General features: G+C 37.7%; 1 protein-coding gene across 1 annotated transcript in view; it reads left to right on the plus strand.

Moving 5' to 3' along the window:
- Nucleotides 1-25,296, plus strand: part of EFL1 (elongation factor like GTPase 1) — a 134,504-nt gene that overhangs the window by 86,245 nt on the left and 22,963 nt on the right. The window contains exons 16-18 of the mRNA XM_068558768.1: nt 10,803-10,934; nt 16,177-16,324; nt 22,169-23,151. Of these exons, the coding sequence (XP_068414869.1) occupies nt 10,803-10,934; nt 16,177-16,324; nt 22,169-23,151 (1,263 nt within the window). The remainder of the gene's footprint in view (nt 1-10,802; nt 10,935-16,176; nt 16,325-22,168; nt 23,152-25,296) is intronic.

Here is a 25,296-nt window from a genome sequence, read left to right on the forward strand (position 1 = left end):
AATGAACATTGGTGTGCATGTATCTTTTTGAATTACGGTTTTCACCAGGTATATGCCAAGGAGTAGGATTGCTGGGTCATATGGTAGTTCTATTTTTAATTTTTTAAGGAACCTCCATACTGTTCTCCATAGTGGCTCTACCAGTTTACATTCCCACCAACAGTGTAGGAGGGTTCTCTTTTCTCCAAACCCTCTCCAGCATTAATTGTTTGTAGATTTTTTGATGATGGCCATTGTGACTGGTGTGAGGTGATATCTCGTTGTAGTTTTGATTTGCATTTGTCTAATAATTAGTGATGTTGAGCATCTTTTCATGTGCTTTTTGGGCCATCTGTATATCTTCTTAGGAGAAATGTCTGTTTAGATCTTCTCCCCATTTTTTGATTGGGTTATTTGTGTTTTTTTTATATTGAGCTGCATGAGCTGTTTGTCTATTTTGGAGATTAATTCTTTTTTGGTTGCTTCATTTGCAAATACTTTTCTCCCACTCTGGGGTTGTCTTTTTGTTTTATTTATGGTTTCCTTTGCTGTGCAAAAGCCTTTATGTTTAATTAGATCCCATTTGTTTATTTTTGTTTTTATTTTCATTACTCTAGGAGGTGGATCAAAAAAGATCTTGCTGCAATTTTTGTCAGAGTGTTCTGCCTGTGTTTTCCTCTAAGAGTATTATAGTGTCCAGCCTTATATTTAGATCTTTAATCCATTTTGAGTTTATTTTTGTGTATGGTGTTAGGGAGTCTTCTGATTTCATTCTTTTACATGTAGCTGTCCAGTTTTCCCAGCACCACTTATTGAAAAGACTGTCTTTTCTGCATTGTATATTCTTGCCTCCTTTGTCATAGGTTAGGTGACCATAGGTGTGTGGGTTTACCTCTGGGCTTTCTATCCTGTTCCATCGATCTATATTTCTGTTTTTGTGCCAGTACCCTACTGTTTTGATTACTGTAGTTTTATAGTAGTAATATTAACATTAAAAAATTCAACCTGTAGTACTTATTCTTACTTCATTGGTCTGTGAAGTGATTGGTCCACAATAACAGAACTGCTTTGAAAGCTGCCTCTCACAGGGAAGTAATGCATGCACTGGAAATAGTATTGGCTTGAATTCAAATAACCTATATTTGCTTAAAATTTCGTTAACATTCTATCATTGTTATTTTTTCCCCTTAGGAATTACATTTCTTTGGTAGGTTTTAGTACAAGTAAGTTGTGTCTGTGCCATGCCATAGTAACTGTGCCACATCAAGATGCAGGCACATGGCGATGGTCACAAAAATCTCAAGCTCCAAGGTTCAGGGATTGGAATAAATTATCAGCAATAATGTGACTGAGTTTTAAAAGTGCTTTAGGAGCACTTATAATACTAAAATGAGAGAAAGTTGCAGGATCTTGGTCTTCTTCATCTCTGTCTCCTCCAAGGTGCTCAGCACAGACCTGTAAACATAAGTGTCAGTAGAAATTTATTGACATAAATCTAAAAAGCACAGGAATTGTGTGAAGTATTCCTTCACCCAATGTTTTGAGCCCTACTCGCAAAGAAATCACAATATATTAGAATGTAAGGTTCAATAGGACCCTCTAAATTCCATAATTCCTGATTTGACTTTGAGGAAAATATTTACCATTGGAAAAGTGGTCATTACAAATGGTAAAGGACACAGGGGTGGCATCAGGTGATGCATTCTCACATCTAATGCCAGGGTGGCCTGTGAGTGGACCCGGAGATTAGGGTCTTTCCATGGAACTAAGATTGAACAGGTCCTTCAGTGTGAGGCTATCAGACGCCTCACTCTCAGGACCTTGATTAACCTCAAGAAACATTCCAGCTCCCTATCAGATAGGAATCCAAGACTCCCTCTGCGGACACCAGGCACCAGGGAAATCCAAGTCTGGCAGCCCAGAGGTGAGAGCACAGTTTCAGTTTTTAGGGCCTAAATTGATTAATTCAAATATAATGCGTTTACAGCATAATCCCAGGGTTTATTGCTGTGTGATAATTCAAACAATGCAAGCATTCAAGGCGCAGGAGAAACAAAAAGGCTATTTTCTTACCTTCTGGTTAAAGAATTTTTTTTTCAATAAAATGAAGTACCCTGCAGTGTGTAAATGTTCCAATTTGACTATACTAGATGGCATAATCAAGTTAGATACATACTTGTAGTCACCATGGATGTGACAGCGACAGATGCAATTTGATGCAGATGTATGGTACTGATGACTGGGGTGCCATGAGTGGCTGTTGGTAAAATGGTGAGTAGCTCATTTTCAGAACAAAATTCCTGAAAATTCAACATGTGTTAAATTGGGCAAAAAATACTTCACTTTTAAAATGGAGTTAAATCTAAACTCAGATCATTATTAATAGGTTTGTCCAGCAGAATACTCAAAAGCTGTGTGGTTTGGGAAAATTCTTTGTGTGGGACATTTGCACACATTCCAAGGCACTGGTCCTTGGGTCTGCCCACTAATGCCTGTAGTCGACCCCAACCAGAAATGTTCCCAGTAATTACCAAACCACCTAGATTTGTACCACTAGAGTTGTACCACTGTTTGTGGTATGTTACTGGTAACACTATTGTGCCTGCTACTCACACTGATTTGAGATAATACGAGTAGAAATCAAACTGGTGGGTTGCACAGTCTGTATTTGGCTCAACATCACAGAATCGTTCTCCCGCATAATTGTAACAGTTTTTGTTCCCATTTCCAGTTCATAAGACCTATAATTTCTGCACATACTTGCCAAACGTGGTTTCTTTTCAGACTTATACCAGTTGTATTGGTGTGAAATAGTATCTCATTGTTTTAATTTACATTTACCTTATTATTAACGCAATTAAGGGTTTTTTTGTATGTTTTTTGAATGTTTAGAGCTTCCTTTTCTTTTAGTGTCTTTTCTTGAAACTATATTCTTTGCCTATATTCCTGTTGGTTGCATGTCTCTTTCACTGATTTGTACTAGTTCTTTCTATATTATGCTTACTAATCCTTTGTCTTGTTTAAACATTGAAAACATCTATTTTATAACTTTTCACTTTGTTTATGGCATTTTTGTTTTGTAGATTTTATAATATAGTAAGACATTATCAGTCTTCAGTCGTATGATGTCATCTTATGACTTGTGCTTTCAATTCCATGTAAAATTTATTTTTCTAGATGGTGTATGATAGAGATGCAATTGTATTATTTTTTCCATTTCATTAGGTTTTCTACCTGCACACATACATGTTTCTAGGCTCTTCATTTCCATTGGTCTGTTATCAAATAGACCACCACTAGTACACTATGTATGTAATCATTTTTCTTAAGTTGTGTTAATTTCTCAAGAATGGAGTTATAACCTGACACTTGCTATTTTTCTTTAATTTGATCTACAGTTAACAGAAATAGCTCAAAGTTTGAAGTGCCCTGTCTAGTTTCACTATTCGTTCAGTTTTTCCTTAGTTTTCTTCCATTGATCATTTCAACTAGGATCTTTTGTGTACTTGTGATGAAGTTGCCATTTCATCCAGAAGTGACTCTGCTTCCTGTTTTTATTTGGAAATATTTCGAGTTTAAAGGTAGAAGAAATCTGGTTACAATTTCCTGGTTGTGTAAAGCCATATCTCTTTTTTTTTTCTTTTTAAATCTTAAAACAAATTTCCAGCATTGTTTTAAACTATACTAGGCATTTTATTCTTCTTATGTGCTAAACATTGTACACGTCTTCCATTTTACTGAAATCATTTGAATTGGAATCACATCTTTGAAGGAGCATCACTTAAAACCATGTGTTACTATACAAAATATAAATTTAGGTCAGTGGGACAGGATTCAAAGCTTATAAATGGATATGATTATGAATTTGTACCTTATAGAGAAGTTATTATAACCTTCTTTACAGTTAACTAGTTAATAGTATATATAAAAATTAAATATGCACTTCATACTATACACAAAAAAATACTTTTTGATTAACAAAACTATTACTGACAACTACTGTTACTACTACAACCAATTATAACCACCACTGCCACCACCTCCATTTATTGAGTGCTCACTCTGTGCCAGCGACTGTAACTCTTTATTTGATTATCTTACTTAAGGCTCACAGTAACCCTATGAAAGTACCACATGCTATATATATGGAAGCTAAAACTAGGGAGAGATTAGGTAGCTGGCATAAGGTTAGAGCTTTAATTAAATTCAGGTCCTTCTGATTCCAAATCAAACATCACAAGAATGCATGTTGACTAAGGAAAAAAAGTTGATGGCAGTTGCAAGATCTCAGAGAAGTGGAAATGAATGGGATGAAAATGTCTTTTCAGTCCTGCCTTCTGCTCCACACTGCAGCTGTAGATAATAACTTTGGGTTCTCACTTGGGCCTCCAGTGGTGCCATTTCCCCACCTCTACACTCTCCTCCCACAGCATCTGCAGAGTTATCTCAGATACTCCTACATGTGTCAACTTTGCTAGGAAGTCTAACCTCTCAGTTTCTCTCTCCACATAAACCTTGTGCTTTTCCTATTATGACATTTATCACATTATATTGTAATTGCCTGTTTATCTGCCTTTGTCCCCCTCCAGATTTTAAGCTCTGAGGGCAGGAACTGTTCTCAGGTTCACTTGTTCATTGAAGAAACTTTATGAAAGTGCCTAGCTGTGCCCCTGCCCCTAAAACTAAATTCTTGGAAAACTAACAGAAAGTTGAATAAATATCAGTTCTTTGAGAGCACTGAAGTTTGTAAGCTCTGAAGTTTAGACACCAAATAGAAAAAGCTCAAAAAGGTACTAAAGAGAAAAAATAGAAGCTAAATCAAAAGGGTCTGGAGACCCTTTGTCTGGAGAAAAAAAATATGATAAGAGTTAAAATGTTTATTACATGAAGAACTAATAAAAACAATAGGAAAAACTTATGAACCTAAAAGAAGGGTAGAGAAATGCTTAGTTTACCAAGTTAGAAATCTGGATTTTATCCTCGTTTCTTCCTGTCCCTTCTTTCCAGCTCCTACGTAACCACCAAGACTGATAGCTTACCTCATTTCTCTCTAATTCATCTATTTGTTTCCATATCCACACCCTTCAGAGTAAAGTCTAAGCTTAGCTTGATATCCACGTCCCTTGATAATCTCTCTGTTTTCCTTCACCCTCCTGTTTTGTCAGCCCCTTGGTGTATTCTATGCATAAGGTATTCTGAACTACTTTGGGTTCCCACAACACTCCAGCACTTTGTATATGCTGTGTCCCTGGCCTGGTATTCCCTTCCCCACAGTCCTTCACATCTGTTTCTGTTCTAATAGAAAACATTGTTTTCAAATATTTTAATTAATTAATGTGCTTCATCCTTTCTCCTGGGCTAGCATTAGTAGATCCTTTATCATGGTATAACACACCAAGAGACAGTCAGAAGTAACTGCCCTTTTATTCACTCGGAGTGAATATTAGGCACCATTCAGGTACTCTGCATTGCCTCCAGGTCCAAGGTGAAATTTCTTCCACTATTTTAATCCTAGACCCTTCCGACTGTGTTAATTCCCTTGGTGACAGCCAGCTCTACTGAGTCATCTGTTTTGCAGGAATGGTGGTCTGGCATAAATGGAAGTGGTCTTGATGCATAAATTGAGACTCCACAGTGACACCTAATCATAGCTCCCTTACATGGTTCTGGACCCTGAGGGCCACGTTTCCACCTGTTCTGGAATATAGATGAAGATAGCAAGTCTAGACGGCTCTTTTAAAAAAAAAAGGTTTTGATTCTTAAGGTGTTACATTTTCCATTTACTGTAGTCTCTCTTCTGAGAAAAGGACCCCAGATCTTGATGTAACTGTTAGCTGGTCATGAGCTCCATCTGTCCCTACGAAGGAAAAAAATCCTGACATGGTGATGTCATTGTTGCAAGAGTTTTCCCCGGGGCCTCCTATAACACCAAAAAGGTAAAGGGCAGTTGATTTAAGGAACTTGTTTAGCATCATGGACAGACTGGACCAGTCCTCTGAAAACTTCAGCAATACTGGTCTGCGTTGGAGATGCTCAGCAGGCAGGCTTGGAAAAAGCCCATTTTATATTTATTGTACCTACCTGCCTGCTCCCTCCGTGACAAGAGTTATAAAGTGCATGGATCCCCTGATATCCTATGTAGTTGACTCAAGGAGAGCAGAATCTGAGTTTCCAGGAAGGTGCAGAATAAGGGCGTAAAATTAAGAGTCAGAGGATATGGGCTTCTTTGGTATTCAAAGACAGAAGGACCTAGAGCAGAAGGTAGTCTTCTGAAACTAAAGGTTTTCTAGGTTCTCACCAACTACTCTGGGAACCTGTACTTTAAAAAAAAAAAAAAAAGGTTTTGTTTTGTTTTAATAGTTGTCTGAATCCTCATATCTCTTCTAAAGTAGTGTTTATTGCTCTCATAGGCCTGAGGCTCTGTAGACATCCATGATACATAACTTGCATTTACTATGAAGATTTAAAGGAATCTATTAACTCAGTCTTATTAAACAGTGTAAGAGGAACAGGTTGATGGTTCTGGGTGTAGTAATGTTAAAGTTGTCTTGAAATACAACTTTGGCAATTAGGAGACCATATTCTAGCTAGAGCAGTAACATGTTTTCCCACAAAGTTTTTTTTAATTCCAGTATTATTTTTATACCAGCAATGAAAGAGCAGTTTACGAATCGAAACTTTCCTGAAGATAGTAATGCTGTTCTCTCTCCAGACAGCTGACAGGCTCCTCCCCAGCAAGCAGTGTTAGAATTCAGTAATGAGTTCACCATCTTACTGCTGCCAGTGTGCCCTCATCCTAGATTGATTCAGCTGGTGCAGCAGGGGGTTGTTAAAGAAAAAAAGTTGTCGACAGAAGACCAATCCATCTCTCAGGGCCCACACAGTATTTTCAGTCTCATATCATAAAAGATGTGCTCCTTAACATTGCTTGTTTCTGGAATACTTAAAAAAATTTTTTTAAATTTGTATATAATTTTTAAAAGTTACTTTCCATTTACAGTTATTATAAAATATTGGTTATATTCCCCCTGTTGTACAATAAATCCTTGAGCCTATCTTACACCCAATAGTTTTGTACCTTTCACTCCCCTATGTCTGTATTGCCCTCCCCCCTCCCCACTGGTAACCACTAGTTTGTTCTCCATATCTGGGAGTCTGCTTCTTTTTTGTTATATTCACCAGTTTGTTGTATTTTTGAGATTCCACAAATAAGTGATATCATACAGTATTTGTCTTTCTCTGTCTGACTTATTTCAGTTAGCATGATGCCCTCCAAGTCCATCCATGTTGCTGCAGATGGCAAAATTTCATTCTTTTTTATGGCTTAGTAGTATTCTATTATATATATATATATATATATATATATATATATATATACACACATATATATATATACACCACATCTTTATCCATTCACTTGTTGATGGGCACTTAGGTTGCTTCCATATCTTGGCTATTGTAAATAATGCTGCTGTGAACATTGGGGTTTATGTATCTTTTCAAATTAGTGTTTTTATTTTTTTCGGATATATACCCAAGAGTGCAATTGCTGGGTCATATCAGTCACATATGCAAGTGATGCGAATGATATGACCATAAGGGGTTAATATCCAACATGTATAAACAGCTAATACAACTCAACATCAAAAAAAACAAAACAACCTGATTTAAAAATGGACAGAATATCTGAATAGATATTTTTCCAGAGGGGAAATGCCAATGGCCAACAGGCACATGAAAAGATGCTCAACATCCCTAATCATTAGGGAAATGCAAATCAAAACCACAATGAGATATTACCCCACACCCATCAGAATGGCCATCATCAAAAAGAACACAAATAACAAATGTTGGTGAAGATGTGGAGAAAAGGGAATCCTTCTACACTGTTGGTGTGAATGTAAATTGGTACAGCTACTGTGGACAACAGTATGGCAGTTTCTCAAAAAAAAAAACTAAAAATGGAATACTTTGTAAAAGGAAACATTAGAGAGAACCTGGAAAAAATTTTGGTCTGGCAGTGTTTGCAAAATGCTGATTTTTGATTAAGAAAAGTTTGAAGGGTATGGTACACATCCTGGTGAGGGCCTGTGTACCCAGTGGAAGAACTCAGTATTTACTCAGGTGTCACCCCAGCCTGTAAGCTAGAGTTCACTCACTCAAAATGTCTAATACTCCTTGTTATATAGAGAAGAATTGGGACCAGAGAGGACTTGGATTGTTCATCTTCAGTCAGACAAAAGTTACTGGTGTTTTGTATAAAAACAAGCTAGAATTCTTGGTGTTTAGTAAATTCCTTTTGCTCCATATTCATCAGCCTGTTTTTTCTCTATCTTTTATTTAAGTCATATGCCTTTTTTTAAAACATACATGGAAAAAGCTTTGCACCCTCTTTCATCCTTGAAACAAATTCATGCCATGCTAATTTTGCGTATTTTTTTTCTGACCTATCACTTTTCCCATCCCAAAACTTCTAAAATGATTCCCTGAAGGAAACACATTCTGCAGCTCCAATCCCAGTTGAAAAATGCTTTAGCACGTGAACTTTATGTGAAGGAATTATACCTCCTTGATTGATATAATTGTGATTTAAACAACTGAGGTGAAAATCATGTGATTTAAATAGAAAAAAAAATGACACAAAATTATATGGAGATTATAACAGTGTAAATTATGTGTGCCAGTAGAGGAGGGAATAAAAAAGGAAATACATCGAATGAATATAGTGACAGTATTCAAATGGTGTGGTTATGGGTATATGGCGATTTGTTTTGTTTTGTTTCATTTTTTTTTTTTTTTCAAAATTGTACCTGATGGCATTATTTTTAAAACAGAAAGTTTGTTTTAAAGTGTGTTTTGTATAAATATCAAGTTGTACACTTAATAATTATCTGATAGTACATCAAGAAATTCTCAAAGTGATTTTTAAATCATTTTATTGTGATTCAGCCAAATAACTCTAATGGTTCCTTTCTTAGATTTTTAAATTATATTTAAAAATTAGTTAAAATAGTGGCATATTACAGATAGTGACTTTTTTACTATCTTTGGAGCATAACTTTTTCCATAAAGTCTTAATCTTGACGAGGAATACTGTGGTATTGACTTTTTTTGTTTCTGTTTTTTTATGTTTTTAATCTGTTCACAAATCTGGGCATATCTAAGTAGCAAGAATAGATTTGGTGATTTGAACAGCAAAATGTAAACCAGAAGTTTAAAGAGACAGTGTTCAAAATATACTGACCTTCTGCAGCCTGCAAACCTGGTGATACAGAGGAGAGACCAGCATTTATCTTTTCATGAAACCATGTGCTGTGTGTGCAGGAAGGAAATGCATGCTAATCAGAGGTCAGAAGCAGGATGGATGAGGTTTGAAAGAGAATATTTACTGTGGGGTTTTCCTAAACCCCTAGCCTCATGGGAGATGTTGTTATTTCTAGTAGACTTGGTGGAAACTTGGGCAGACCCAGATGTGTTACATCATGGTACATGGAGGACATTATCAAGAAGCTGTGGCCAGGTATAGGTCTCTCTGTGTGCTGGGCTAAGAAGGACAGCAATAAGTTTAGACCTTGACCAAATAAATAAACCAGAGGCACTGGGAATGAACTTAGCTCCTTGGAAACTTTAGTCTGAAGAGGATCCCCTGCACACGAAAGGTCTAGAAGTCATGTCATGAACTAAACAGTTAAAGGAGCTAATGAGGTTTAGTGTGAGGCAGGAAAGGATTAAAAGGATCTGACAGATGCCTTTGAAATCCAAAGGGTAGTTGGTAAAAGTAGAAGAAGCACATTTTCTGTGGACCTTTGGAGAACTGAACTAAGAACAATGTGTAGAGATGGGGGAAACACGTTTCAGCCTAATGTAAGGAAGGTGTTCTTACAGTTGGAGCGATCCCTTAATGTAGTGGGATGGTGAATTCTGGAGGCATTCGGAAGGGGCTGTGGGAGGGGACTTTTCACACTGTATGGTCAGACTCAAAGAAACCTCTAAACCACCTTCCAAGCTTGTGTGTCAGAAGCCTCTGCTTCAGTTCCCCTCCACCAGGCTGAATGGTCGATGGTGTGGCACCCCGGCGCCCTGTACCTGTACATCCATTTGTCAGCTGAAGGCAGCAAAGTTGTTTTCTTTGTTTCCTCTTCATAGTTGTTGCTAAGCTCGAGATGCAAAAGCAGACTGCCGATTAAATATCCCTGCCCATTTCTCCTATGTCACCTTCCCCTAAAACAGGTAGCCTCCCCTTCCACGCCCTCTTCAATTCTTAATTCTTTAACCCCAAAGCACAAAAATCGCCCTTGTGTTTCTTAATTTGTTCGAAAATGTTGTCTGCTCTTACTCTGGATGTGAGGTTCAATATGACCCTTTCATCTCACTTTTTTGGGGCTTTCTCTCTGCTCCTATCTGCTCAAAGACAAATATGTATGCTTTAGAGCCTTATGCAACTATCAGCCGGGAGCCTGAAGTGGAGAGTGGGCAAGAGAGGGAGGTGGGGGAATAACTGATATTCTCCTCTAAAAGTCTCTAAATTCCCTTTACCCACAAGCAAGTAGATTTGGCAAAAGAGATTATTTCAGTAGAGACTCATCGTCATCAAATTAATGTATTTTAAAAACTAAGAGTTACAATTTAAAAAGTAATTAGTATTTTCAGACATATGTTTCTGGACATGATCATTTCTGTGGTCAAAGTAGGTGTGTTTTAGCCCAATTTGTTTAGTGTTTTTTCTCTGTGACATATATACTGGGTTGATGTTGTTATTTTTCTAACATAAATTCAGAATTTATCATCTTTTATTGACTCCATGGATCTTTTCCTCCCTGCAGGAATAGGAGGCCTTCAAGACTTTGTGCTGAAATCAGCAACACTGTGTACCTTGCCATCCTGCCCGCCATTTATACCACTCAACTTTGAAGCCACCCCTATTGTGAGGGTTGCTGTTGAACCGAAACACCCAAGTAAGATGACCTTGTTTTTAAAAGCATGTGATGTTCATTACATTTTTAAAATACTTGCATTTAATGCTTGGTTCCTCATGATTTGTTTCAGTAGTAGACTATGTATTTTCATGAAGGTATGTAACAGGAGTAACCTGCCCAGCCATGAGGCCATACAGACCACCAACATTTTGAGGGGAATCTAACCTCTGTCTTAGGAACCGGGAGTCTTTAGGCACCTTCGCCCTCCAGGGACACTGTATTCTTCTTTATGGCAGAAACAGGGTCATCTCTGCATCCCCCAGAACCCTGGCACAGCGTGGTGTCTTACCAGAGTTCATGTTTTATGTGAATGGTTCTTAGAATCTTATCCCAAGCTTCTTGGTTCAAAATTCATATCCTCTTCCCTCTAGGTTTGCTAGATTATCTGGACACTGAGCATTTCCTCTTTGTTTAGAAAGCACTTCCTGCCTCTTTCTCTCTGGCTGTATGACACCCACATATGCCAGTCCCTATAATAACTAATTCTTAGTCTTTGGTTTATACCATTTGCCTGGCCAGTCCTCACTGACTCTTGTATTTTACTTCCCATGATTGTAACTAACCCCCCTAGTCCCTGTGACTTTGCTGTTCCCAGTGCTTAGTGGTCGTTGGTGAAGAATCTCCAGACTGCTTTAAGGAAACCAGAGAACAAATGTGTAAAATGGCAGTTTTCTGTTGAGGTATATAATGGCCTCGTTGCCCCTGCATCTGTATATCCTTCCTCTCCCCAGAGCTGGGGCCTTCTGAAAGCTTGTCTCTGCCTCAGTTCCTAAGACATATTCTAGCCATTGAGGATCCCTGGGACCCTTGAGCAGATATGTATTTGGAGGACTGCATCTCTGGCCCTTGGGCTCAGTCTTAGTAAATAGCTATCTGCCTTGGGCCTCAGACAGGCATGCTTTCTGGGCTGTCATTGTGGACTGACAGTGCCTTTGGTTGTTGCATGGATTTACGCCATTCTTTGTAATGCCTGCTTCCTCTTTGTGGGTTTGTCCAGATCCCGGCCCCTCATGGTTTGTTCTTTTATTCTACTTGCTAACTGCCTCCAACCCTAAGAAGTACATACAGTATAAGAAAGCTCAGTTTTATTTAAGTTGTAACATTTGAGTCTGGCAACCATAATTTATTCTTAGGTGTTTCTAGTATTTATTTAAATCTTATTTCTTACTTTTAAAACAGGGATTAAAGGAATTTAAGCTATAATGTTTTAAAAGAAATGTATAATTTTTTGGAGTCTGTTTAATAGTTGTGTGCTACTCTGTGCTATTATCCAAGCCGAGTAAAAGCCCAGTCCTAAAGGACCACCTTCTGTACAGCTTTGGCTACATGAGATGAGAGATCCTAGAACCTAGCTTACTTCCTGTCCCATAGCAGACTCAGTAAGATTAATTTCTTTCTCATAAACAAGGTAATCTAATAAACAGAATTACTTAAGATTGTCCATCTGAGTGCCAAAATTTATTTCCTCATATGTGTTGCATTAGATTTTTCTGAACTTTGTAAATAATAAACTAAAATGATAGAAGGGGCACCCAGTTTTCTTCATAATTTTAAAAGGAGTATTGCTACTTTTCCCAATCAAGTATATTATTCTTGCTGGATTTGCCATGTGTATTCTTGATTATGTTATTGAAGTGTACCCCATTCTATATTTCCATGTCTGAAGTTTATACCCATTGTTCTGTCTTCTTGTTACTACAGTGTCAACATCTTATTTTACATTTAGAATGTCTGGGAATACTTCTCTTGACGCTAGTCTCATTCCTCTGAGCCCTCAGAGGATATTTATTGTCTCTTTACTCTTTGCCCTAGTTTCTTATGCCCATCCTTACTTTGGGGCAATAGCCCCTCTCTCTATGGATTACATGTCTAATGACTATTGGGATGTCCCACCCTCCTATACCTCAACTTCCCAGTAGTATTGCCCCTGAGAAGCACTGGGCAGTTGCATTGTTTATTTCTGAATAGAACATGTGTCCCCAGGCCCTCTTTTCTTTTTCATGCTGACAAACTGGGTTAACTAATCTAGAAGACAGCCTTTTTACTCTTCTTTCGGTGTGAAGGCATTCCGAGCATTTGTCCTTCCACTTTTCTTTCTCTGACTTCCTAAGCTGAGGTCCAGATGTCATGGTGGCCGCCACTCTGCTCCATGCCCACGGGGTCTACTCAAAATCCAACACCCAGACACAGAGAACTCCACATGCCCAAAGCCATTATTATTTTCAGCGTCATCATTGATCCTTACTGTGTGCTACATTCTAAGGATTTGACATTATCTCATTTAATCTTCTCAACAGCCCTGTGCTATTTTTTATCCTCATCTTCACATGAGGTAAACTGAAGCTTAGAGAAGTTAGTTAGCTTGACCATGGCCTTACAGTTAGCAGTTAGTAAGTGGTTGAATCAGGATTCAGACTCCTGCCTCTGGATCTTTATTTTTAGGAATCCAAGAAATTCTGTTTACCTGAGAGCAGAGTTACTGGTTTCCAGAATTTTTTTCATCCTTTATCCATATCAGTTAAAATAAAAGAGCCCTCTATACATATGTTTATATAGATACACGAACTTTTGTGCTGATGTTTTATGTACATTATGAAATACACACAAACATAGAAATTACTTTAAAAATTGAGATGAAAATGAAATAACTGTCTTTAAAATATTCTTATTTGTCTTTGATGGAGATATGCACTGTATATATAAATAGGTGAATATGTATTATTTATTTATGATTGTGGTTTATAGTTGCATTAGTTATGTAATACTGCCTAACATATTACTCCAAAATTTGGTGACTTGAAAGAACAGTAATCACTTATTATTTTTCACAGTTCCTTTGGTCAGGAATTTTGGAAGGGCTCAGTTTGGGGATGTCTCATGCAGTTGTAGTCATATATCACAGCAGGCTGCAGCCGTCTGAAGGTTTAACTGGACTTCCACGGTGGTTCACTCACAGGTGCTCATAAGTTGGTGCTTGCTAGGGACCTCAGTTCCTCCACAGGGACCTCTCCTCATGGCTGCTTGATTTTCCTGGAGCACAGTATGGTTACTGGCTTTAGCCAGTAGTCCAAGACACTAAAACAGAAGCTGCAGTACCTTTTGTTAGCTAACCTTAGGAATCACATATCACTTCTGCAGTATTCTATTGGTCACACAGGCCAAATTTCTTTTGAAAAAGCTTCTTCTTTGCTTATTGTTACACTGTCACCTTTGCCTTGAAGTGACAGATTTAAGTGTGTATGTGAATGTGAGTGGGTTTTTTGTTTTTGTTTTTGTTTTCTTAAGAATTTGTGGACTTCCCTGGTTGCGCAGTGGTTAAGAATCCGCCTGCCAGTGCAGGCGACACGGATTCAAGCCCTGGTCTGGGAAGATCCCACATGCTGCGGAGCAACTAAGCCCGTGCGCCACAACTACTGAGCCTGCGCTCTAGAGCCCGCGAGCCACGGCTACTGAGCCTGTGCTCTAGAGCCCATGAGCCACAGCTACTGAAGCCTGCGTGCCTAGAACCCATGCTCCGCAACAAGAAGAAGCCACCGCATTGAGAAGCCTGTGCACTGCAACGAAGAGTAGCCCCCGCTCGCCGCAACTAGAGAAAGCCCACACGCAGCAGCGAAGACCCAATGCAGCCAAAAATAAATAAATTTATAAGGAAAAATTTAAAAAAGAATTTATTCGGTCCTCATACTGGTAACATTGTTTTGTACTTTGTAATTTGGTGATGGAGAGCTGACAAAAAGCTTTGTCATTTTTTTTTTTTAATTATTCCCTTGGGCTTGTGTGATATGTATTATTAGTGGTCTTCGTGCAAGAATCTTTTTAAGCCATATTTCAAATTCTGTGAAGGTTAACTTAACACTAGATAATATCTGTCCACTGAATTCGGCAAAGGAAAACTACAAATGCTGAAAAGGAAAACATGAGGGTACATCCGTTGCCCCCACATACAGTGAAATCCCACTCCCTGTCTTCCGTCAGCATTTCATGCATCCCATATGTGGCTCATGACCACGACCTGTGAGGGTGCCGACACCGTTATGGAGTTTGGCTCTATGGCTGTTTGCCTGCAGGCTTCAAAACCAGTGTGTCTGTGATCTTGAGCACAGGTTCCTTATGCTTCTCTATGCCTGTTTGCTCATCTATAAAATGAGAACAGTAATCATCCCTGCCTCATAGTTAATGGGTTCATATATGTAAAGTGCTTATCTGGCACACTTAGCACTATAAAGTGTTACTTATCATTAAGAAAAGCTTATTTAAAGAATAAATAGATAATGGGAAAATAAATAGATATGGAATAGATATGGGTAGTCAACTTTGGTAGAATATATTGAAAAACAACTGATTGCAGAAAGCTCCTGTGGTTTGGTTTGTTTAGCATGTTGAAAACCAAGCATTGAGGAATTAACTGAGTCCTTCCTTCAGACGTAGAAGTGAAACAAGACTGTGTAAAAATGCCTTCAAAGCCAAGGTCTCTGCTAAAGTAGTAACAAGAGAATTCCTATGACCTGCCTTGAGTGAATAGTGGCCACCACGCATATGAAAGGTGTGAAAAAGCAGCTGAACTCAAGATGTGGATCCAAATCCCTACCTGCACCCCAAGAACTGTAGGGAACAAGCAATTAGATACCGAAAGCACCAGCAGAGTGGAATGCAGAAGGTGTCCATAGCTCACGGGATAAAGTGGCTGCTTAGTGTATCCCAGCTCTCACCCAAAGGGCAGGTTTATTCTAAAATCCACAGTTCTGTCAAGGAGTTTCATAAATAATTATTTTAAGTATTAGCTTCTGGTACAGTTTCTTGAATTGAGTATCATACTGAATGCTTCCTTTGCTTATTTGTTGCTTTTATAGTTTTATAGGTACTGTTTGGGAAGAGTTCTGTTACGTTTCTAGGTATATATACATGTGTAATACATTTAGGTGGATTTACAAGTATAACGATGGTAGTTTATATTTGCTGAGTGTTTGAAGAAGTGGCATAGATCAGCTTTGGGAGTCTCAGTGATATGTTTGTGACACGTGTCTCATGTGAGCTATCTGTACAGGTAAATTACTAGAGGGTAGTTTTCTTCACATTGCTATATTATTTGGAAGAACAATAAACCATTATTTTAAGAGTTTATTTCATTATACTTTTCCCTTCAGTTTTCTCACGGATGTTATCTTTAGATTATTTTAGTCCTTATCTTGTATTTAATCAGTATTTCATTTTGTTAACCTAGGTGAAATGCCTCAGCTCGTCAGAGGAATGAAACTGTTAAACCAAGCTGATCCCTGTGTCCAGATTTTAATTCAGGAAACGGGAGAGCACGTTTTAGTCACAGCAGGGGAAGTCCACCTTCAGCGATGCCTGGATGACTTAAAAGAAAGGTTAGGTGATAACAGAGATGGAGAAATGATAGCCCCAAAATCGGTGGGATGCTTTAGCGTTTCCTAAACCCATTGAACTTACACTGTGGTTTGTCTTTGGAGAAAAATTAAGTGTCCTCAACTTAAACATGAACTGTTATTGTGTTACTGGATCATAGATATAATTTTTAATAACTGACAAATAGTATTCACTGCTATACTTGCATGATTTTGCATTTTTAGGTTGAGTCATAAAATATTTTCATATATATGTATTTTACTTTGAGCATATACACACACAGCATATCAGGGCAACAAAACAAAATCATATTTTGTAAACATAGGCTGTAATTAGGATAGACTTCCTTTCCTTATTGATGTGGTCTCTACAGTGTAAACCTTCAGTAAATCTTTGTATTTCTCTATCATGGTGATACATAAGTGTCATAAAATAGGCATCCCAAATAACTTTTTGCAAATTATGTTTTTCCTCTTTATTCCAAAGGTAATATATATTTATTGTAGCAATTAGGGAAATACAGAAGAATAAAAAGAATCATTCAATTACCATGCAGAGATAACTATGACCATTACATTTGAGTCCATAAATCCTTAGTCTGTTCTATGTGTATTCAAATACCTACAGATATCTATACACAGCTCTGATTATTTGGTTAAGATAAACTTCTGGAAGTATACTTGCTGATTCAAAAGGTGGCATATTATATTGCTAGCATATTTTTTAGGCTTATGATCCATATTATCCTTAAGAAAGGCTGTTCCGGTTTACACTGTAACTAGCAAGATGTATTTGAAAGTGTCTCTTTTCCCAAACTTTTGCCAGCCCTGTATATCATAATTTTTAAAAATTTCACCAACCTGGAAGACGAATAAAAGGTGTTCATTGTTAATATACGCTTTCTGTGCTTAGTAATGATATTGAAACTTTTTTTTTTTAATTAATTTATTTATTTTTGGCTGCGTTGGGTCTTTGTTGCCGCGCGCGGGCTTTCTCTAGTTGCGGCGAGCAGGGGCTACTCTTCGTTGCGGTGCACAGGCTTCTCATTGCGGTGGCTTCTCTTCTTGTGGAGCATGGGCTCTAGGCACGTGGGCTTCAGTAGTTGCGGCACACAGGCTCATTGGTTGTGGCTCACGGGCTCTAGAGCACAGGCTTAGTAGTTGTGGCGCACAGGCTTAGTTGCTCCACGGCATGTGGGATCTTCCCGGACCAGGGCTCAAACCCCTGTCCCCTGCATTGGCAGGCGGATTCTTAACCACTGCGCCACCAGGGAAGTCCCTGAAACATTTTTTAATATGTTTATTGGCCATTTGTTTTTCTTTGATGAATCACCCTGTAATGGCCTTCCTTCCTTTTATTTTTCAATTTTCTGGGACTTTTATAACCATAATAATAATTATAGCTAAAATAATAATTATAAATAAGCAACATGATTACATACTAAATACTACATGTTAGTCACTGTGTTGAACTCTGTGTGTCTCGTTTAATCCTTAAAACAACCTAGTAAAATTGGTGGTGGTGGTAGTAGTAGTAGTAGTAATAGTTGTTGTTGTAATACAGTACTACTTTACTACTACTAATAATAATACAGTAGAATAAGAAGAGCTGCTCCTGCAGCACCATCCATTTGGGTTTCTTTAAATGTTTTTATAGCCATAATTAGTACAAAATTGGAAGGTAGGTTTTTCCGTCTCTTTCATGTTGTCACCATTTTCTTAGAATTTCTGAAGGTATAATTATAATGTTGATTAGAGAATAATCCTAATTGGATAAATCGTAAGGCATAATGTATTTTAAAATAGTAACTTAATTCTCAGAGGGTTATTTTCTTAACAGTACTGAAATGTTATGTTATTTTTTGGAGTTTTTGAACTAACTTATTTTCTCTCTTTTCACACTCTTTGCTACCAAATTAAAATCCAATGTTAAATAACCTTACATTTCTCAGGCCATTAACTCCTCTTTAAAAATAATGCTTTATGGTACTTAGAATTATATTTCAAGTAAAATTCCCCCTTTAAATCTAAAACTGATTTTAATTGAATTACTTATTTGTGGTTGAAATTTTTTAAAGTGACAGCATCAAATGGTGGCAAAGATGTAGAGCAAAGATATAGGAATTCACCTACACAACTAGTGGGAGCGTGAGTTGGTACAACTACTTTGGAATGTAGTTTGGATATTATCTACTAAGGTAGGAGATAGTTATTTCCTACGGCTTGGCAAATCTATTCCCATTTCTATTCTATATATACTTAACACAAAGCTGGACAAATGTGCATCAATAATATTCATAGCAACAAAAATTTTAATAGCCAAAAACTGGAAAAAACTCAAAATAAAATGCATAAACAAATAAATTACAGTAAATCCATACCATGGAATTTTATAGAATAATCTCAGTGAACAAGCTAACTACACAAACATGGATGAATTTCACGACATAATATTGAGCAAAAGAAGACAACTGAAGAAAAAAATGTTTGATTCTATTCATATAAGGTCCAAAAAGCAGGCCAAACTGAACTATATATAGTATGGGGGTTATATGTTTAGGTGATAAAAAAAAATAATTTAAAATGGATTACAATGAAAATCAAGATAGCAGTTACCTTCATGGGGTTAGGAGAATGCATAAGGGGGCCTTCTGAGGGCTAGTAATGTTCTGTTTCTTAACTTGAGTAGTGGTTTATTTACATGGTGTTCACGTTGTGATAAGTCATAGATCCAGTAGAGTGTTGTTTTGTGTACTGTTCTATATGACTGTTAAATTTTACAATTATATACTTAGAATAAGAACATATATATAATGCTAGAGGGTTTTTTTACCTCTCACAGGACAGAGCCTATGCCTTCTAATATATAAGCTTTTTTGACTTTGATACACATGTGCAGGAATGCGTTATGTACATGCGTGGGAGACAAGGAGGCTCCTGTGGTCTCTAGGCCAGAGAAACTGTCAGAGCTCTTATCCTACACCTCTCAAGGTAGTCATGATCAGATATGGCAGGAAGCCACAGGAAATTGCTGATGTAGTTGGAGTCTACTGCACTCCTTTTGAAGTAATCACAGGCTCTGCACTGCCAGGATTTAAAGAAACTTTAGCCCTGAGGCACTTTGTAGGTGTGACAACCAAACACACACCTCCCCTTCCATGGTGTGGAGTGATTTTAATTAATCTTATAAGTGACGACTATGGGAGAATTCTTGGGAACCTTAGAAACTGGAAGGACTAATATGACTTTTAGTAGCCCTTATGACCTTATGGTACGAGGAAAATAGGACAGTGTCATAGTACTCAATTCTCATAGTTTCAAAGCTGTGCAGTTGGTTTTCTTGAAAGTTCTAAGTATGTTGAACATATTTTCTCTAAATAAAGATAATTAAAAAAATATTTCCCTGTTTCGAAGATTTCTAAGTGCTTTTCTTTTTTAAAAACCAGGAGTGGGTATTAAATTTTATTAAATGCCAATTTAGCATTTTTAAAGATGGTTACATAGATTACTTTATTAGACACTTTTAATGTGATATTTTAACAGATGTCCTAATACAAATCAAGTTTTAGAACCTATAATAAAAACTACTTAGTGTTGTAGTGTATTATTCCTTTAATATGCTGTTTAATTGGATTTTTCATTATAGCATAATGGCTAAGAGCATGGATTCTGAGGTCAGACCTCGATTTGAAACCCAGCTTACTAGCTCTGTGACTTTGGAGAAGTTATTTGATCTTTCTTATTTGATTTTCTCCTCTACAAAATGAGGATAATAATATACCTACTAAAGAAATACCACATGTAAACCACTTACCACAGTGCCTCATACATAATAAGTGATTAGTAAAAAAAAAAACAAAACACACACATATATATCCATTTTTGTCATTGTTTTTTTTTTTTTAATTTTTATTTATTTATATTTATTTTTGGCCGTGTTGGGTCTTCCGTGTCTGTGCAAGGGCTTTCTCTAGTTGCGGCAAGCGGGGGCCACTCTTCATCGCGGTGCGCGGGCCTCTCACTGTCGCGGCCTCTCTTGTTGCAGAGCACAAGCTCCAGACGCGCAGGCTCAGTAGTTGTGGCTCACGGGCCTAGTTGCTCCGCGGCATGTGGGATCTTCCCAGACCAGGGCTCGAACCCGTGTCCCCTGCATTGGCAGGCAGACTCTCAACCGCTGCGCCACCAGGGAAGCCCCTGTCATTGTTATTTTATCTTAGATTTTATATCTCAATTCTTGGGTAAGATTGAGCTACAGTTTTGTGTATGTCTGCTGTCTTTGTCAGGTTCAAGTATCAGAGTAATTTTAGATGAATACAGTGTCAGGTAGACATCCATCTTGTGTATTCTGCAACAATGTATATAGAATTGGAGTAAACTAATCCTTGAAAGCAAACAAACTCACTAGCAAAACCAAAACCTTCTTGGAAGTGACTTTTATTTTTAGAAAATTTTAATTTTCTTCCATACATTATGGTCTATTCAGGTTCTGTATTCTAAAATCAGTTTTGGTAACATATTTTTAGAAAACCATCCATTCATTGAGTTTTCAATTTTATCACAAAGTATGAAATCAGATAAACCAAATTCCTGCCCTAAACCCACAAAATATAGAAAGCAAAAACAAATCTAGAATCAAAAGTAAGCATTTCAAAACCTTTTACTTTTAGTATTTAATTTCCTTATTGAATGACATTTCCCAGGGAAAAAGCATTGTTCCAAGATCCAAAAATTTTTTATATATGTGTACATACACACGCATTTATGTATTTGTACATACATATATATATGTACATTTATACATATGTCCATCCATGTTGCCAATAGTAGACCAGACCAAAGCTTTAGTATTACCTGGGAATAAGGTAAACAGAAAATAAGAGAAAAAGAAAGATTGCGTGGTTTCATTGTCATCAGAATCAGACCATGCCAGTTTCCAGAATCTGCCCTCTGTGAACTTGTAACTCATCTGGAAGAAAGTGCAGCATGAAACTAAACTTGACACATTGTGAGAAAGGGGGCTTTCTGAAATTGGTGCCAGAGTGAGGTTCAAGACCTATGAGGTTCAAGACCTATGCGGTCTAGTAGAGTAGCCACTAACCACTTATGGCTATTTTAAATTAAGATTAAATAAGATTAAAAATTCAGTCCCTCAGTCACATTAGCCGCATTTCAAATGTTCAGTAGCTACGTGTGGCTATTTAAATGTAATTAAAATTAAATGAAATTAAAACTTTGTTTCCCCAGTTGTACTAGCCACATATCAAGTACTCTGGAATCATAGTACGGATATAGAACATTTCCATTATTTCAGAAAGATCTTTTGGAGAGTGCTACTCTAGACAAACTCCTAGGTCTTGCCAGCCTCACCATGAGCCTCATCAAAGCCAAATCCACTGTCAGGATTTGACTGGATATCCTGAAGTTCTGTGATTTTTTTTTTTTTTTTTTTGTCTATTTAGAGTTATAATCATTGATCTTTTCTTCTCCAGATTCTTAAAGTGGCAGATATTATTTTAAAGAATTCATGTCAAATCTTATTAAAACATTTATTCTCCACTCAAAACATTCTTATCTAAATACATGGTTTATTTTGAGAATGAACAAAGCAGTGAGATTCTAGTATATGCCAAGAACTCCCTGAAGGTCTGTTCCCATTAGAGGTGGTCTTTTGAATCTGAAATGAAAGCGGTTTTTGAATTCTGATATAATGTAAATTACCAATATTCCCTAGTAAAATAATTTTTATATTTCTATGTTTTTGCAGAATATTCATTATGTGATATTTCTACATGGGCGTTTTGATGGCATTTTGATTATAACCTTGTATCATTTCTCTTGACTCTGTAGGTTTGCAAAGATTCAAATCAGTGTATCTGAACCCATTATTCCATTCAGAGAAACAATCACAAAACCCCCCAAAGTTGACATGGTCAATGAAGAAATAGGCAAACAACAAAAAGTTGCAGTCATACACCAAACAAAAGAAGATCAAAACAGAATCCCTGAAGGAATCCAAGTTTACTCTGGTGGGCTAATCACCATGACAACCCCCAATAAACTTGCCACACTCAGTGTTCGAGCCATGCCCCTTCCAGAAGAAGTCACTCGGATTCTGGAAGAAAATAGTGATTTGATTCGTTCTATGGAGCAATTGATATCCTCTTTGAATGAGGGTAAAAACACTCAGATGATTCGCCAGAAGACCCAAGAGAAAATTTGGGAATTCAAAGGAAAACTAGAGCAACATCTAACAGGGAGAAAATGGAGGAACACTGTTGACCAAATCTGGTCATTTGGCCCAAGAAAATGTGGGCCCAACATATTAGTAAATAAAAGTAAAGATTTTCAGAATTCAGTATGGACAGGCCCAGATGGCAAAGCTTCAGAAGAAACCAGTAGATACCGAGATTTGGGCAATAGCATCGTGAGTGGCTTCCAGCTAGCAACCCTCTCTGGCCCCATGTGTGAGGAGCCTCTCATGGGTGTCTGTTTTGTTCTGGAAAAATGGGACCTAAGTAAATTTGAAGACCAAACAGCAAGTGATAAACAGAATCAAGAACAAAGTGACCTGGTAAAAGAGGGACAGGGGGAAGGTGAAACCTGTTCTGGTAGAGATGAACACCAAGACCTACAAGGTGGCTGCTCCGAGCCCTTTGAGAAGAGGGCTTCCCAGAAAGGAGAGTCTTCACTCACCGACTGCTATGGACCCTTCTCAGGACAGCTCATTGCCACCATGAAGGAAGCCTGTCGCTATGCACTGCAAGTGAAACCTCAGCGTCTGATGGCAGCAATGTACACGTGTGACATCATGGCCACCAGTGATGTTCTCGGTAAGGCAAGAAAGGTAAAGACAGTGAGAAATACCATGAATAACAGTGGAAGTCTCCCAGATCAGAAAGCTTAAACTCATTTAATATTTTTTTTTGCAGAAGCTACATTATCATCTGATTTTCAGGAACTAAGATCTTAGAAAGCCAGAGGCCTTAAATATTAAAATCTTGGGGGCAAGGGAGCGGAAGTTTTGCCAACTTAGGATATTTTATTTTGCAAAAATAGAAAGACTTTTCTGTAACAGAAGTTCTGGTAAATGAGGTTTAAACTTCTCATATATTTTACCATCCAAACCCGTGCAGTAGTTTTTCACAAGGGAATTACCATATCAGTCTGGGTAACCAAAGTTGTGACAACGATCAGAGAATAAGGTGACATTCTCGTACTCCTAACACAAAGGGTTTCTGTGAATTCTGGGTCTCTTCTGAAGAAGAAAATTATTTGGGACTTTATCCACTGCTAACTATTATATCAGATCCTACTGCTGATTTTTCTCTCTTTGGGAGAAGAACCTTTAAGATCTCAGGAGACATTGAACCCTGGCACTTGGTAGCTATTTTGACTTTTGACAGATTTTACTTCAGTGAGACTTATTTTCTTCACCTCTGAAAAAGAAGGTAATAATTCACTGGAGGTTGTGAAGAGTAGCATGAGAACACAAATATGGGACCTAGAACCATGCCTGGCACACAGTAGTTCTCTTTACCCTCTTGAGATCTTGGAACTGCTTCAGCGGTGAGGAGGGTAGAAGGGGGAATTGAGCACTGGATGAGCGAGTGGACCAAATTGTTGTGTTTTCTCGAGCTCTGAGGTCCTTTGAGTCAATACGTGGTTCCTTTACATTCTTTTTGGTAAGGTTCTTTTGCCAATTAATTCCTAAAAGCATAAATCTAAATTGTTGGGGGTTTTCTTCCCCAAAAAGAAATTTAAGCTTGCATCACAGTAAGGTTCCTGTGAGAGAAACTGAGCACCCATAGCAGCATTTCAAAAACAGTTGAGTTAAACACAGGTACATAGATTTGGTCACTCTGGGACGGCTTAAAGCCAGTATGTGCTGTGAGTCAGATCTGCAGATATGGCCTGAAATATGTGGTGTCTCTCAACCTTACTTGAATACAGCATCCTATTAACATCTCACGGAATCCGTAGCTTAGTTCGAGGAACACCGATCTAGACCATTCCCAGGAGTTCTTCACATTTCCATTGAGAACATTCTTAATTTAAGAAGGCAGAGGTAGAACTAGAATCAAGCAGTCTTAATTCCTTCAAAAAAAGACCTCAGAGGTCTTCTCCAGTCTCTCCTACACTGACAGATGCTTATACCACCTCTGTTTGAATAGTTCTGTTGATGGGCAGCTCACAGCCATTTCCAGGATTAAACTGTCTTTCTCATATTGAGCAAAAAAGTCTTGTCTCCTGCTGGTTTCTCACCATTCATACCACCGTTCGTCCCTCTTACATGCAATAACACTTCATATATTTGAGGGGAGCATTCGTTTTCTAGTTTTATATCTAGGGGAAAACTCTCCACATCCTTCAGCTGGTTTTCAGAATATGATTTTTTTTAATCCTTCCATTGTTCCAGTTGCTGTCCTTTGGACATACTTCATTCGGTCAGCCTCCCTCTTAAATAAAGCAGCCATAAACAGCACCCCAGATACCATCTCACCCGTACAGACACAGACACAGACACAGACACGCTGCTACCTCCCACATGCGGTACAGCGTTCTTCTTTTAATGCAGTTCAGCAGTTGCATCTTGTCATTCACTTGTGAGAAGTCAGGATCAACCTCATTTTTTCTTTTTTTTTTTTTTTTAATAAGTTTGTCTTCCTATTTTGTTCCCCCAGAAGCCATATTTAAATTTTAGTGACTGAAATTATGTAGAACTCCTATATTTACATATGAGTAAACTGGGTCTATACAATTAATTTCTTCCCTTAGGTTGTGTGTGTGTGTGTGTGTGTGTGTGTGTGTGTGTAAAATACATAATAAACATTACAACAATAATGAAGGAAGTTTTGGGGTTTTTTAATGCCAAGAAAAAGAAGTCTTAACACCATAATCTTTTTTTTTTTTTTTTTGGCTGTGTTGCTATGCGTGGGCTTTCTCTAGTTGCAGCGAGCAGGGGCTACTCTTCATTG

The sequence above is a fragment of the Eschrichtius robustus genome, chromosome 1 (assembly GCF_028021215.1).
Source record: "Eschrichtius robustus isolate mEscRob2 chromosome 1, mEscRob2.pri, whole genome shotgun sequence".
Classification (NCBI taxonomy): Eukaryota; Metazoa; Chordata; class Mammalia; order Artiodactyla; family Eschrichtiidae; genus Eschrichtius; species Eschrichtius robustus.